At 48.4% G+C, this 14,207-nt stretch overlaps 2 protein-coding genes and 1 long non-coding RNA gene across 4 annotated transcripts in view; 1 reads left to right on the plus strand and 2 right to left on the minus strand.

Moving 5' to 3' along the window:
- Positions 1–767, minus strand: part of FCHO1 (FCH and mu domain containing endocytic adaptor 1) — a 30,094-nt gene extending 29,327 nt beyond the window's left edge. Inside the window, exon 1 of the mRNA XM_070462019.1 lies at positions 693–767. The gene's annotated coding sequence lies outside the window, so the exon portion shown is untranslated. The remainder of the gene's footprint in view (positions 1–692) is intronic.
- On the plus strand, positions 39–3,592 carry LOC110140405 (uncharacterized). The gene is made up of 3 exons (XR_011485789.1): positions 39–417; positions 1,002–2,591; positions 3,190–3,592. It is a non-coding gene; the product is annotated as an uncharacterized lncRNA (long non-coding RNA).
- A 3,739-nt stretch (positions 3,593–7,331) lies between these two features.
- Positions 7,332–14,207, minus strand: part of MAP1S (microtubule associated protein 1S) — a 31,420-nt gene continuing 24,544 nt past the window's right edge. For both annotated transcript variants that reach the window (XM_020898808.2, XM_020898809.2), the window contains exons 6-7: positions 9,481–9,716; positions 7,332–8,577 (exon numbers count right to left, since the gene is read on the minus strand). In XM_020898808.2, the coding sequence (XP_020754467.2) occupies positions 8,422–8,577; positions 9,481–9,716 (392 nt within the window). In that variant the 3' untranslated portion in view covers positions 7,332–8,421. The remainder of the gene's footprint in view (positions 8,578–9,480; positions 9,717–14,207) is intronic.

Raw genomic sequence — 14,207 nt, forward strand, 5'->3', positions numbered from 1 at the left:
ATTGGGCCATTCAGGCGGCCAGTTCCACCAGCCCAGCGTGCCGACTGTCTGGGGGAGCGGCTCCTTTTTTTAATCTCCCCGCCCCACTACCCGCATTCATTTGCATAATTTAAAGCGATAGATCCGGTTCCTTCCACCTGAGACTCGGTGGGAAGGGTCTGTATAGGTTACTTAGCTCCAAATAGGTGACAAGCATTGAGAAGGACTCTTCTGATTCCTCCTACAAGCCTGTGAGCGGCACATATTGATCCTCATTTTACAGATGGGAAAACTGAGGCTCAGAGAAGGCTCCTGCAGGCTACACAGCGAGTCTACAGCCTGATCCAGGCAACCTCAGGATCTGGTCCCAGGCGTGGGGAGAACCATCCTTAGGAATGTTGTCCTGTCGCAAACCTGAGAGGCTCCGGTCGCCCTCAAGTGAGTGCTCATAAAATGAGATTCATGCAGCGCCTGTGAGTCCTTCATTCAAATCTCTGTTCCTGGCTGAGGGACGGCTCTCCAATAGGGAGAAACCTGGCTCCTACCATCCCCTCTCCATTCGCTGAATTCTCTAGCTCCAAACCCTGCCGCAGTGCCCAGGGCCCTCAGTAAAGACCCTACACCACCCCCTACCGCCTCCCATCCCTAAGCCGCCCAGGCCGGCACAGTCTGGCCTTGCCCTTCTCACGGCAGTTCTACAAAACTGGTCTCACCTCAGAGCCTTTGCTTCTGCTGTTCCCTCCTCCTGGAGTTCTCAGTTCCCCATCTGACTGGGCACTTAGCTCTCAGTTCCTGCATGGTAGCTCTGGTCTGGCTTGCTTTCAGCTCAGAGAGGACCCCTCAGGGCTGGGGCATTGTGTTACGCTTGGCGCCCTCCTATTAGAAGCTGGGAGGTCCGTGGGGGCTCTGGCACCACCCACACCAGCTAGGTGGTGTCTGAACTTCATTCATACCCCATACATGGCTTCCTCAAGCCTGGGCCAGGGCAAGGTGGGGAGAAGGCTTTGATTTTTGTTTTACAGGTGAAGGGACCAAAGCTGACAGACAAGAGGCTGCTCTCTGAAGTCACACACGAAGACATGTCAGAGGCAGGGCTTAACCCAGGTGCACTGAGGCCTAAGCTCCCGCCAGTCCTGACCTTGGATCCCAGAAGATGTTGTGAGGATGGGGAGGACAGGATGCAGAACAGGCCTGTCTGGGGTTGGGGAAGGAAACTCAGGTGTCTGGTCACCACCACTACAGTTGAAGGGTACCTGGGGGTTCATGCCAATTTTCTGTGACTGGGTGTGGGATGAAGGTGTGGGGTCCAGAGAGCTTAAGTAATATTCCCCAGGTCACATTCCCAGTGCTGCCAAGCTGGAACACAACCAACATTTCCTGAGCACCTGCTGAATGTCAGGAAGGGAAAAGGCACATGCTATACAGGAAGGTTGCCAGCCATGTCCTGTCCCAGCAGCAACCCTGGTTACAGATCAGAAGGCAGCACAAGAGTGACTTACTGGTGGACAGGGTGGTGTTTTAAACTGATCTATTTTTGATCGTGCTGGGTCTTCACCGCTGTGCACAGGCTTTCTCTAGTTGAGGTGAGTGGGGCCACTCTCTAGTTGTGGTGTGAGGGTTTCTCATTGCGGTGGCTTCTCTTGTGGCAGAGAGAGGGCTCCCACAGTTGTGGCACGTGGGCTTAGCTGCCCCATGCCATGTGGAATCTTCCCAGACCAGGGATCGAACCCATGTCCCCTGCATTGGCAGACAGACTCTTGACCACTGGAACGCCGGGGAAGTCCAGGGTGGCGTTTAAAAGGGAGTGGGTCAGAAAGAGCCAGAGGAGGCCCTGGGCTGGGGGTGGGGACCAGAAAGAGAGCAGGGAGGGCTTCCTGGAGAAGGATCCCTAGGTGGTGGGCTTGGAAGGTGAGAGGTTTTATGTTGCTCTCTCAGAGAAAGGCTACCCCTCCCCCCTCCATCATGGCCTCCCGAGAGTCCACATCTTTCCAGATAAGTGCCCTGGCCACGCCCACCAGGGACCAGGTCCCCCTAGCCCCGTGCCAAGCCTGTCTGGAAACACTGCCAACTCTCTATGCCAATCCTGGCCTGCTCACAGCTCCCCAGCTTGGCTGGTCTCGTCCGACACCCGGTCCTTTGAAGGGCAAGTCCCATCTGCTCAGTGGGGTGTCCATGAAGCTGTAGGGATGGCCCCACCCCCAGCCTCCCAGTGTTCTTGAAGCTTCAATTTTGTCTCCTCTCGGTTCCTCAAAAAGGCCAAGCCTCTGCTTCTGCGAGTCCCTCCGCCACCCTTGCTCTCGGTCGTCCCCTAACACTGGCTTAATCCTTTGCATCCTTAAAGTTTCTCCCCACCCCTAGGTGTGGGGGACTCCTCTGGCACCCAGTGCCACCCAACAGGCCTGGCATCGTGGAGTGTTGTCCCCTCCTATGTGTCTGGCTCCCCTACGTGACACTGCTCCCCGACAGGGCAGCAGCCAGTATGCGTTGACTGATGCAAGGCTGGACGGTGGCATTCCAGGGAGGGGACACCTTGGGAGCAAAGGCCTGGAGGCGTGATCTAGACGCTGGAGCAACACCGAGAAATCAGGGGGCGGTTGTGGCTCAGGCTCTGGGCAAGTATCGGGGAGGGGCTGCCGATGAGCAGGCGGTGCCCAGGGTGGGTGCCCAGGACAAGGTCACACACGGGTCACACATCTGGCTCCTGCCATAGGCTCCAGGGCCCCCAGGTGCTCAGGCTGCTGCCGGGGTATTTTTAGTGCATGCTCTGTAGAGGCGGGGCCAGACAGCTGTCAGGAGAGACTGGGGTGGGGAGGGAGGAAGAAGAGAGACAGAGAGGAGAGAGGAGGGGGTGGAGAACTCCAGGTCCCTAACTGTTATAAGAGGTAAGATGGGAAGTCAGAGTAGTAATGCCCGACACCAGGTGTTCGTAAATCACAGCCTTTGTAAGCTGAATCCAGCCCACTGGTTTCTTTCTGTAAACAAGATTTTATTGGAATGCAGCTATTTATTTCCATTTGTTCAGCTGTTAACAGCAGAATTGAGATCTGGACAGACTCTATGGCCCACACCACCAAAAAAAAAAAAAATTGTTATTTTAATAGAACAAGCTTGACAAACCTACTGCCTGCCAGAACAAAACTATCTCTTCGGGGGACTTGTCAGTGGCTATTCGTTGATTTCCATCACTATTTCTGATTCTCCTCCTTCTAGGTATGAGAGAGGAGTATGTATCTTTCAGCTCCTGTATTGGGCAGTTTTGACTTGCTTTGGCCAATGAGACAAGACTGGAAGTGGCACATAACTTCCTGCTGGAAATCCTTAGGAGCTGGTGCCTGATTTGCCGCGTCCCTTTCCTGTCTGGCCACCCAAGGGTCTAGGTGGTGGAAGCTCCATCATGCTGGGCTGCTGAGTGAGGGTGATGAGAAATACAGCAGCATGGGAAATCTGAAGGGCAGAGAAAGATCCGCCAAGTGTTGACGGCAAAAGCCCAGACCCCTCCCCGCTCCCCACAACAAATACACAACTTATTGAAATAAAAATATAATAAAGGAAATATAATCCAGGTGGAGTTCTTTCTAGGAACGTAAGGACAGATCACTATTAGAAAACCTACTATCGATTAAAAAAAAAATTTTTTTGGCGTTGCAGCATGGCATGTGGGATGTTAGTTCCCCAACCAGGGATTGAACCTGCACCCCCTGTGGTGGAAGCTTAAGGTCTTAAAGAGTCTTAACCACTAGACTGCCAGAGAAGCCCCTAGATTTTTTTTTTTTAAAGATAAACTTACTCCCTCTGGTGGTTCATAACTTTATTTTGAGGCCCTGCTATTAGATGCATACAAATTTGGAACTGTTGCATCTTTTTGATGAGTTAAAAGCTTTCACTTTATAGTCCTTATTTCTAGCGTGTCTGTGCTAAGTTGCTTCAGTCATGTCCAACTCTTTGTGACCCTATAGACTGTAGCCCACCAGGCTCCTCTGTCCATGGGGATTCTCCAGAAAGGAGTGGGCTGCCACGCCCTCCTCCAGGGGAGATCTTCCCGACCCAGGGATCGAACCCTTGTCTCTTGCATTGGCAGGCATGTTCTTTACCCACTGAGCCACCTGGGAAACCCCTTATTTCTAGTAATACACCAAAAATAAAACTTTATTAGTGTGGATATATCAGCTTTAATTTTTTTCTTTAGTATTTGTCAGGTTTATTCCCCGCCCCCCCATCATTTACTTTCAAAATTTCAGCATCTTCATGTTTAGATGTTTCTTGCAAGTAGCACAAAAATTGAACTAAAAAATACAGTCTGAAAAAAATCTATCTTTTAACTGGAGTTTTCTGTCCATCTGCATTTACTTAATTACTGGCAAATTTTTATGTATGTATTTTCATTATTTTGTGCTTTCTATTTGTACCTGTTTCCTTATGGAAGAATTTGGGATTTTCTTTTTTTTTAGTCTAATTTCTCCCCTCTACTAATCTGGAAGTTATACAACAGTTCTGTTCACCCAGTATTGACTCTAACTATTAATACTGCTACTCTGCTCAACTAAGTGGTATGTTACTCTCCCCTCAAACATGTGAAGATTTTAAAAGCTTACTCCATTCAGTTTTTACCTATTTGCCACTGTTGCCTAAACGCAATTTTTCATCCTACATATTGGATACCATAATTCTTGTTAACAAGGATGACACTTAAGCTGTTATTCAAACTTCCTTGCTGTTTCCTTCTGCAAATCAGCTCCTCCACTTGGATCATTTTCTACCTGAAAAAAATTCCCTCAGGATTTCACTCAACAAGGGTCTTCATTTCTCTCACCCTCCAAAGATGCTTCTGTTGAATGAGAACTTCTGGGTTGCTAAAGACGGTACCCGACCGGGTCCTGAGTTTCATGCTGTGGGGCTGAGGAGCTGTCTCTCCGTCTACTATTCTTGCTTTTCTTGTTGACTGTGGTTTTCGGCACTGCTCAGCGCTCAGTTGTTGTCTGACTCTTCACAACCCCAGGGCTGCAGCACACCAGGCCTCCCTGTCCTTCACTATCTCCCTGAGTTTGCTCAAACTCATGTCCACTGAGTCGATGGTGCCATCCAACCAGCTCATCCTCTGTCGTCCCCTTCTCCTCCTGCCCTCAATCTTCCCTAGCATCAGAGTCTTTTCCAATCTTTTCCACATCAGGTGGCCAAAGTATAGGAGCTGCAGCTTTAGCATCAGTCCTTCCAATGAATATTCAGGGATGATTTCTTTTAGGATGGACTGGTTGGGTCTCCTTGCTGTCCAAGGGACTCTCAAGAGTCTTCCCCAGCACCACAATTCGAAATAAATTCTTTGGTGCTCAGCTTTCTTTATGGTCCAACTCTCACATCCATACAGGACTACTGGAAAAACCATAGCTTTGACTATATGGATCTTTGTTACCAAAGTGATGTCTCTGCTTTTTAATACGCTGTCTAGGTTTGCTTTGTTTGTTTGTCTTTTTATATATCCTGCTTGGGATTTGGCTGGATTTCTGAATACGACTGAATTGACACCATTACTTCTGGAAAATTCTCCACTATTATCCCCTTCAGAATTTGCCTCTGCTCTCTCCTCTGTCTCAATCCCCTTTTTTCTTTCCCCTGTTTAGGAAACTCATTCAGTTCCATCTTCCAGTTCACCTATTTTCTCTTCAGCTACCTACAGTTTCACTGTTGATCCAACCCAATTATTTGCTTTTTCATTTCTCTTAGTTCTATTTGGCTCTTATGCAAATATCACTGTCTCTTGCACTTTGTTCACTTTTCAGGACTAAACACAGCAAAGACACTAGGATTAAAGACACCAGGTCTGTGCCACTGGCATTCACAGGCTGTGCATTCTGATGCTGGCTCACATGTCCTGGGATGTGACTGGGAGAACTCTTTAGGATTAGTTGAAAGTTCCCCCAGGGTCTCCAGCATCCTGGACTGCTTTAAACCATGTCATCCACCTTAGTTTGCTTTCCATCTTTGCAAAGATCTTATTTTGATGTCTACTTCATGCTTTGAGGTCTCTGCTTATCAGACACACCATCTTGAAGGTCCATGAAAAGAAGATGGAAGACCGCCTTATGTAACAGAAAAGCTGCTTCCTTCTTCCCTCCTGGGGTTTCTGTCTGCACTATTCTGGCCTCTGACTGTTCCTCATTTTCTGGGTGCTCACTGATACATTAACCAACACTTAACTCATTTTCACCCAGCAATTTTAGTTGTTTTTTATTAGGGCTCTAGCCCACTATCTGGTCAGAAGCAGAAGCAGACAGCTTTTCTCAAGCATGTGTTTGGGCCCCCTCTGTGGAGATTCTAGAGCTCCAAGAGGAATGAGACTGTAAAAACAACCTTTTATGGAGGCAAAAAGTAAAATTAAGGAGAAAGAACCTGCCTGATGAGCTACTGAGGCACACAGATCTATACTGGAGAAAGTAAGGAGATGGCCAGAAAAGTTGGTGATGGATTAGTACAGATTTGGAAATAGACAATAACATATTTGGCATCTTTTTCAGGGAGGAAGGAGTGTTCTAAATCTGTACAGTGCATTGAAAACTGTACTGTCCAGGTTGGGGCAATCCCTACCTCTCCCTTCATCCCAAAATAAGCCCTATGTGGGTAAAAATAACCAGAAAAAAAAAACCCCAACCTTGGGAGAATTTGTGCCAACTGTGGAAGGACCTCTAGAGCACAAAGCAGGGACATTTAAAGAACTGAGGTTTGAAAATCATAAAAATAAAACATTTACAGCAAAACTGCTCCTAAACAAAACTGAAAGGCAAATTTGGGAAAAAAAAAAATTTACAATGCAAGAGTTTATTAGTAGTTAAAATGGCAAATTTTATGTTATGCATTTTTTAATGATTGAAAATTTTAACAAGTTTATTGTCCCTATTTAGGAAAAAAAAAGAATTATGATGTCTGAATGAGAAAAAGACAAACATCTAAATAAAAAATTTGAACTAATTAAAAATAAATATAAGAAAACCTCCCTGGAAAAAAATGAAATGAGAACAAGGAGGCAGCACCTGTACTCAACAAGTCTCCAAGATGAAAAGTCAGGGTGACACGGCCTCATGTATAAACAGTAACCCTTCTTCAGACCCTAGACTAAGAAGTCTCCTTACAGGAGAAAGAGGGCAGGTATTGAGGGGTTAGCACTTGTCACATTTTTTTTTTTAGGTCTCCATCCAATCCAGTGCAGATGGCATCTTACTGAGAATTAAATCTAGGTGTTCCTATATGTGCAGAACAGAGTTTAGAGAGGGGGGTTCATCGGGAGATTGGTGTTTTGTAGCTTTTAGGTTTCAGGCTGTGTTTTAAACACATGGCTAAAAAAAAACACATTGCTGACTGGAGACATATTAATACATCTTTTGTTACCTGAACATTATTGACCAAAGACATATCAATATTTAGACAGTAATACAATTAAAAACACCAGGCAAAGTTGTTAGAGCTTAAAACTGATCAGGGGTTCATTATACAACTTACGATTATCATCATTCAGGTTTTCCTCCGTTAGTTCCAATCTTGTGTATTTTATAAACACAAGTTTGTTACCATAAATTTTTCAAAAATGATGTATTGCTAAATTTTCAGAGTGGAGAATTTTTCAGTGAATTTTATGCAGATACCTGCTCTGACTGTCCGAGTGAAATACACAGTAGTGTCTCCAAAGGCGCAGTTCTTCAGAAGGCAGTTCCGACTCAGACGATGTGAATGTCAGACCAAGGAAAAGACAAGAAACTTGAGTGACCGATTCTGACACGGAAGTGAGAATGAAACTCACGGCGCGGAGAAGGCTCCACAGGTGCGTCAGGTCTAACTACGAGTGTGACAACCCATACAGTGTTAGTGAAACAACAGAATAAAATTTTGGCCGGCCAAAATAAAAATGCTGGCCATGGGCATTAGTGTCTGCAAACATGTCCCGGTCAATCATGAGTTAGAGCCTGCTGTAGAGTGCAAGACTGTCCTGCCATGAGTGTCAATTATCCCCAGGAACAGAGGATGGCTTCTGTTGGAACGGCTCGGGAGCAGAGTCAGGGTTCAGATCTCACCTTGGCCACCACCTGGATGGTGCGGCTGGGTTTGGCAGCTGCCTTCCTGTCTATAGAACGGGGGACCCACAGTCACAGCTGCTGGGCTGGAGGGCTGATGTCAGCAGCCAGCTCCACTGCCCTGGGAGGTTCTGCCTCCCCTGGGCCTGGGTTTTCCATCTGTGACACGGGGGCCAGAGCACATCTGACCTGGAGGCTACCGGGGATTCCGCAGAAGCTGTCCCTCCCCCAACTGGGGACCGCCCCATGGCAGCAATGACTGGAGCGCTGCTGAGTCTCCTGCCGGCAGAAGGAACGAGGCCACAGCTGAGTCGGTACCTGGTTTATTTCTGACGCAGGTACATCCCAGGACAGTGGCAGATGCTGGGGGGTGCGGGGGGTGGGGCTAGAACTCCACCTTGCAGGCGGGGAAGGCCTCGTCCTGCATAGACACGGTGCTGTTGCTGCCCAGCACCGTGATGCCCAGCGCCTGGTGCCGGGTGTGAGTCTCCTCGTACCACTCGTGCATCGCCACCGAATCGAAGGTGGGGATCAGGGTCACCTGCGGGTGGGACAGATGGACCAGCGGTGAGGGGGCGCACCCTCTGCCCTCCCGGCCCAGCCCCAAGGCAGCAGAAGCCCCTCTTCTCTGACCACGTTTGCGCTGCCTCCGTTGTCCGCCGAGGTGGTCTGCAGCTGGCGGCCGGCCTGCCCCGAAGTCCCTTTTCTTTCCCATGGCACCCCAGGTGCCTTCCACAGCCCGGGAGACCAGACCAGTCCTCTGCGACTGCTCTCTGTGCTCCCCACCCGCCCCACTCCCCTGCTATGTCCCGCTGCACTTGTCCGGACCTCCGCCAGCTCCCTGAACACAGCGTGCTCCTGCCTCCGGTCGGAGCACTCCCTCCCAGCCGCTCGGTGACCCGGGTGCCCGACCGGCTGTCAGCACACTCGCGCTGGGTGGGCGGCCAGGCCCTGGAGGCCCCTTCTGCCCAAATTCACCTCGTGCTTCAAGCTGTATTTCAAGGATTCTCATGGGGACAACCCCAGCCTTCAAGGGTCAATGGTCAACATGCGTAGACACCACACACCCCATCCACTCCTCCTGGCTGATTTTCATAGCGCTGGGGAGACTCAGTGCCAGGGCTCAGGTGAGGCGATCCAGCAGCCCCACCCTGCAACCTCACCCAGGGGAGCTGCAGACGAGGGAGTGGCGGGGACAGGAGCAGTCCCGAGAGCCGGGCGGGGCCTGCGTTTGCCCTCACTGCTGCCTGGCCTTGGGGACAGGGATTCAGCTTCTCTGAGCCCCACTCCCTCTCCGGATGTGGGTGAAGGTCACAGCAGCCTCACAGGACTCTGGGTTCGGCAGGAAGACACCGGAAGTGCTGCCCTGCCCAGCGCCGGGAGCCCGAAGCTGCCCCAGTGGCCCGCGCTGCCCGGGGCTCTCCGGCGCCCGCCCTCCACACACCTGGAGCTGCCGGCCCCACTGCTGCTTGCCGGCCAGGAGCGCGTCCAGGACGGCCCGCATGCCCTCCTCCTTCTGCTGGTCCTGGCCGCTGATGACGTAGCAGAGCGCACGCACCCGCCGGAAGAACTCCTCGTCCACCAGGCGGGCACTGCCCCCGCTGGGCAGGTAGGCCAGGTCCAGGTAGACAGGGGAGCCCGCTGGGGCCGCCGACCCCGCTGACCGGCTGCCAGCTGGCCCTGTGGGCGAGAGGGACGGGATCAGTCGTGAGCTCCGGGGAACAAGGGAGGGCTGGAGACCCAGGGCCCAGGACGAGGCTCCCAGCTCCACCTGCCCCTCTCTGAGTGGCTCCCTCCCTGGCAGGAGGCGTGATCTCACCACTCGACAGCAGGTAAGTCCTCCCTGGCAAGCGCAGTGACCGCATGAACCCTGCATACACCCCAGCCAACCCCTTAAGGGCACGCCCTGGCCAGTCCCTGGACACAGGCGCCCCCAGCACCTGAGGGGAGGGGTATTCAGGGAGGGCTTCCTGAAAGAGGGGGTCTTGGACCTTGCACCCCTAAAGCAGCGTATCTGGAACGCTCTGCAGCAGCATCCCTGTTTAATTACTCATGGGGAGTTTATCTGTTGTTTTTCAATTACTCCTGGGCACCGCACCCATCCTGGGGACACAGCAGGGACCAGAACAAATAACAATCCCTGCCTTCAGGGCTGATGCGGAATCAGAGTGGGTGTGGGAAGGAGAGAGTCGAGAAAGGGAGATGCAGGCTGGGGCAGCTGCACCAGGGCCTGGTCTACATCCGGAACCCAGAGCCCGGTGTGAGGGGGACAGGGCCATCACTCCCGGGCCAGTGAACCCATCAACTGCTTGAGGATGCAGCCGGCTCATGGGCACAGGAAGTCTGTCAGATGTCTGATCATCTCAAGATCCTAAATGCTGCCCAGACCAGGGCGTGGGACCAGAGGGCTGCTGCATGGTGCGGGGGTGAGGTGGGGGGAGCATTTGCAGAATGAAGGAAACCCCCAGCTTTCAGTAAGTAGCATCCCTCACTTATGACTGGGGACAGTGGTGCGCCAGGAAGGGAAAGCCCCAGAGCTGTGGAAGGTGAGAAGCAGACGGGAACACGAGAGGCAGAACGGCAAAGAGAAGACAAGGGGAATGGGGACAGAAGCCAGGGGGCAGGAGGAATCAAGACTGCCAGGAGAAAGATCAATAACCTCAGACAGAAAGATGATACCACCCTAATGGTAGAAAGTGAACTAAAAAGCTTCTTGATGAGGATAAAAGAGTGAAAAAGCTGGCTTGCAACTCAACATCCAAAAAACTAAGATCATGGCATCTGGTCCCATCACTTCATGGCAAGTAGAAGGGATAAAGTGGAAACAATAACAGACTATTTTCTTGGGCTCCAAAATCACTGTGGATGAGGACTGCAGCCATGAAATTAAAAGATTCTTGCTCCTTGGAAGGAAAGCTATGACAAATCTAGACAGCATATTAAAAAGCAGAGACATCACTTTGCTGACAAAGGTCCATATAGTCAAAGCTATGGTTTTCCCAGTAGTCATACGCGGATGTGACAGCTGGACCATAAGGAAACACCAAGAAAGTAATGCTTTCAAATTATGGTGTTGGAGAAGACTCATGAAAGTCCCTTGGACAGCAAGGAGGTCAAACGAGTCAATCCTAAAGGAAATCAACCCTGAATATTCATTGGAAGGACTGATGCTAAAGCTGACACTCCAATACTTTAGACCCTGATGCTGGGAAACATTAAGGGCAGGAGGGGAAGTGGGGAAGAGAGGATGGGATGGTTGGATAGCATCACCGACTCAATGAACATGAGTTTGTGCAAACTCTGGGAGATAGGAAAGGACAGGGAAGCCTGGTGTGCTGCAGTTCATTGGGTCGCAGAGACTTGGACACGACTTAGGGACTCAATAACAACAGCAGAGAAAGCACTCAGCGAGCCTGAGCTGGAGCTGTCATTACTGCCGTTGCTGTGGCTGCTTCCTCACCAGCCTTCCAGGCGACTGCAGACCTGCTCTGACTGATGCACTGGCCACTAAGCGCTGGAACACGGTGTGAGCCAAGATGTGCTGGAGTACTAGGCGCCCAAGACGCAGCATGGAGAAGAGAAAAGGGAGCTCTCTAGTAATTTTTAATGCTGGTTACACGCTGCGCTATCACTGTGATGTAGCGGTATGCAGGCAAGAATGGGCACAGCAGGGCTCTGGGGTGATGGCAGAGCAGGAAGCCCCAGGAGTCCGTCCCCCTTCTAGACAGCTGCGCTGCCAGCCCCGCCCTATAGGTTTGGAGCTGCTTACATGCGATTCAAGAATGGCACATTTTTATTTCTTCTTTTCTTCCCCCTTCATTTTTTTTCTTTTTCCCCTTTTGGGAGCCAGACAGTCAAGGACTAGGACACTTAAAAGCAGAGACAGGGGAATTTAGAAAGGAACCACAGATGCCCAGGGAAAGGTACAGGATCAGAAAAGGCATAAGAACACCTTAAACTTATACCTCAGACTGATCTTCAGCACAGACAGCCCACAATAGTCAAACAAAAGAGCCACAGCAAACCCTGGGGAAGAGGAGATTCTGGCTCTCCAGAATCATCACATGTGTTTGATTCAAGTGCACAGTTTTCAATTATAAACAATCACAAGCCACACAAAGAAACAGGGAAGTACGGCCCAGTCAAAGGGAAAAAAATTAACAGAAACCGTCCTTAAGGAAGACGAAAGGGCAGATCACCAGACAAAGACTTTAAAAACTGTCCTAAAGACACTCAAAGAACTAAAGGAAGATGTGGAAAAAAATCAAGAAAAACAATGTATGGACGAAGCACAAATATCAATAAGGAGATAGAAAACATAAAACTAAATGAAAAGAAATTCTAGAGCTGGGAAGTATAATAACTGAAATGGAAAATTCTCTAGAGGGATTCAACTCAAGGTTTAAACAAGCAGAAGAATCAGTGGTCTTGATAACAGAACAATGGAAATGATCGAGTCTGAGGAACAGAAAGAAAAATAACTGAAGTAAGTGAACAGAGTCTAAGGGACCTATCAGATACTATCAAGATGACCAACATACACATTACGGATATCTCAGAAGAAAAAGAAAGAGAAAGGGGCACAGAGATTATTTCAAGAAATAATGGCCAAAATCCACCCATATTTAATGAAAGACATGAATAGAAACATCTGAGAAACTCAATGAACTCCAAATAGGATAAACTCAAACAGAATCACACTGAGACACAATATAATCAAACTGTCCAACAATAAAGACACAGTGATAAAGAGATTAAGGGAGGTTTAAAGGTACAAATGCTGTTATTAATATCTCAGATCGACAACCTAACATTACAACTAAACCCAAAGCCAGCAGAGGGAGGAAATAATAAAGATTAGACCAGAGATTTTAAGAACAGGGAATAGAAAAACATCACAGAAGAAAAAAGCAAAACCAAAAGTTGGTTCTTTTAAAAGATCAACAAAATCGACAAATCTTCAGCTACACTAAGAAAGAAAAAGAAGACTCAAATTAGTAACATCAGATATGAAAGTGGGGATGTTACTGCCAATCATATAGAAATAAAAAGTTAAAAAAAGGTAAAGAAATAAAAAGCACTGTGAGAAAACTATGAGCAATTATATACCAAGAAACTGGATAAGTTAGAAGAGATGTATAAATTCCTAGAAACATAAAACCTACCTAGACTGACTCACAAAATGTGAACAGAATTAAAACTAATAAAGAGATAATCAATAATCAAACACCTCCTGGGCTTCACTGAGTTTCTACCGAACATTTAAAGAAGAACCAATCCTTAAACTTTCCCCAAAAACTAAAGAGCAGGAAATACTTTCAAATTCATTCTGACAACATGTGGAGGCCAACACTGCCCTGATACTAAGGTCACACAAAGATATTATAAAAAAAGAAAACTACTGACCAATACCTCTCAAACATTGATGCAAAACCCCTCAACAAGACACTAGCAAGTTGAATTCAGCAGCATATTAAAAGAATTATACACCATGATCAAGGGGGAGCTATTCCTGGGATGCAGGAATAACTAGCTTGACATATAAAAATCAGTGTAACACATTAACAGAAGGAAGGAAAAAAATCCACATGATCATCTCAGTTAGTGCAGAAAAGGTATTTGACAAAATCCAACACTTTTTAAAAAATTTTTTTACTTTACAACATTGTATTGGTTTTGCCATACACTGACATGAATCTGCCATGGGTGTACATGTGTTCCCCATCCTGAGCCCCCCTCCCACCTCCCTTCACATCCCATCCCTCTGGGTCATCCCAGTGCACCCTGTATCATGCATCGAACCTGGACTGACACTCCTTCACGATAAACATACTCAACAAACTAGGATTAAAAGGAAACCACCTTAACATAGTAAAGCCATATACTGAAAAACCCACAGTTCACAGATACTCAGTGGAGAAAGACTGAAAGGTTTTCCTCTAAGATCAGGAAAAAGGCCAGAATGTCTGCTTTAGCCACTTTCGCTCCATACAGCCAGCAAAAACAGGACCAGGAGCTGACTATGGCTAAGATTATGATCTCCTTATTGCCAAATTGAGATTTAAATTGAAGAAAGTATGGAAAACCACCAGGCTATTCAAGTATGACCTAAATTAAATCCCTTATGATTATACAGTGGAAGTGACAAGTAGATTCAAGGGATATGATCTG

The sequence above is a fragment of the Odocoileus virginianus genome, chromosome 3 (assembly GCF_023699985.2).
Source record: "Odocoileus virginianus isolate 20LAN1187 ecotype Illinois chromosome 3, Ovbor_1.2, whole genome shotgun sequence".
NCBI lineage: Eukaryota > Metazoa > Chordata > Mammalia > Artiodactyla > Cervidae > Odocoileus > Odocoileus virginianus.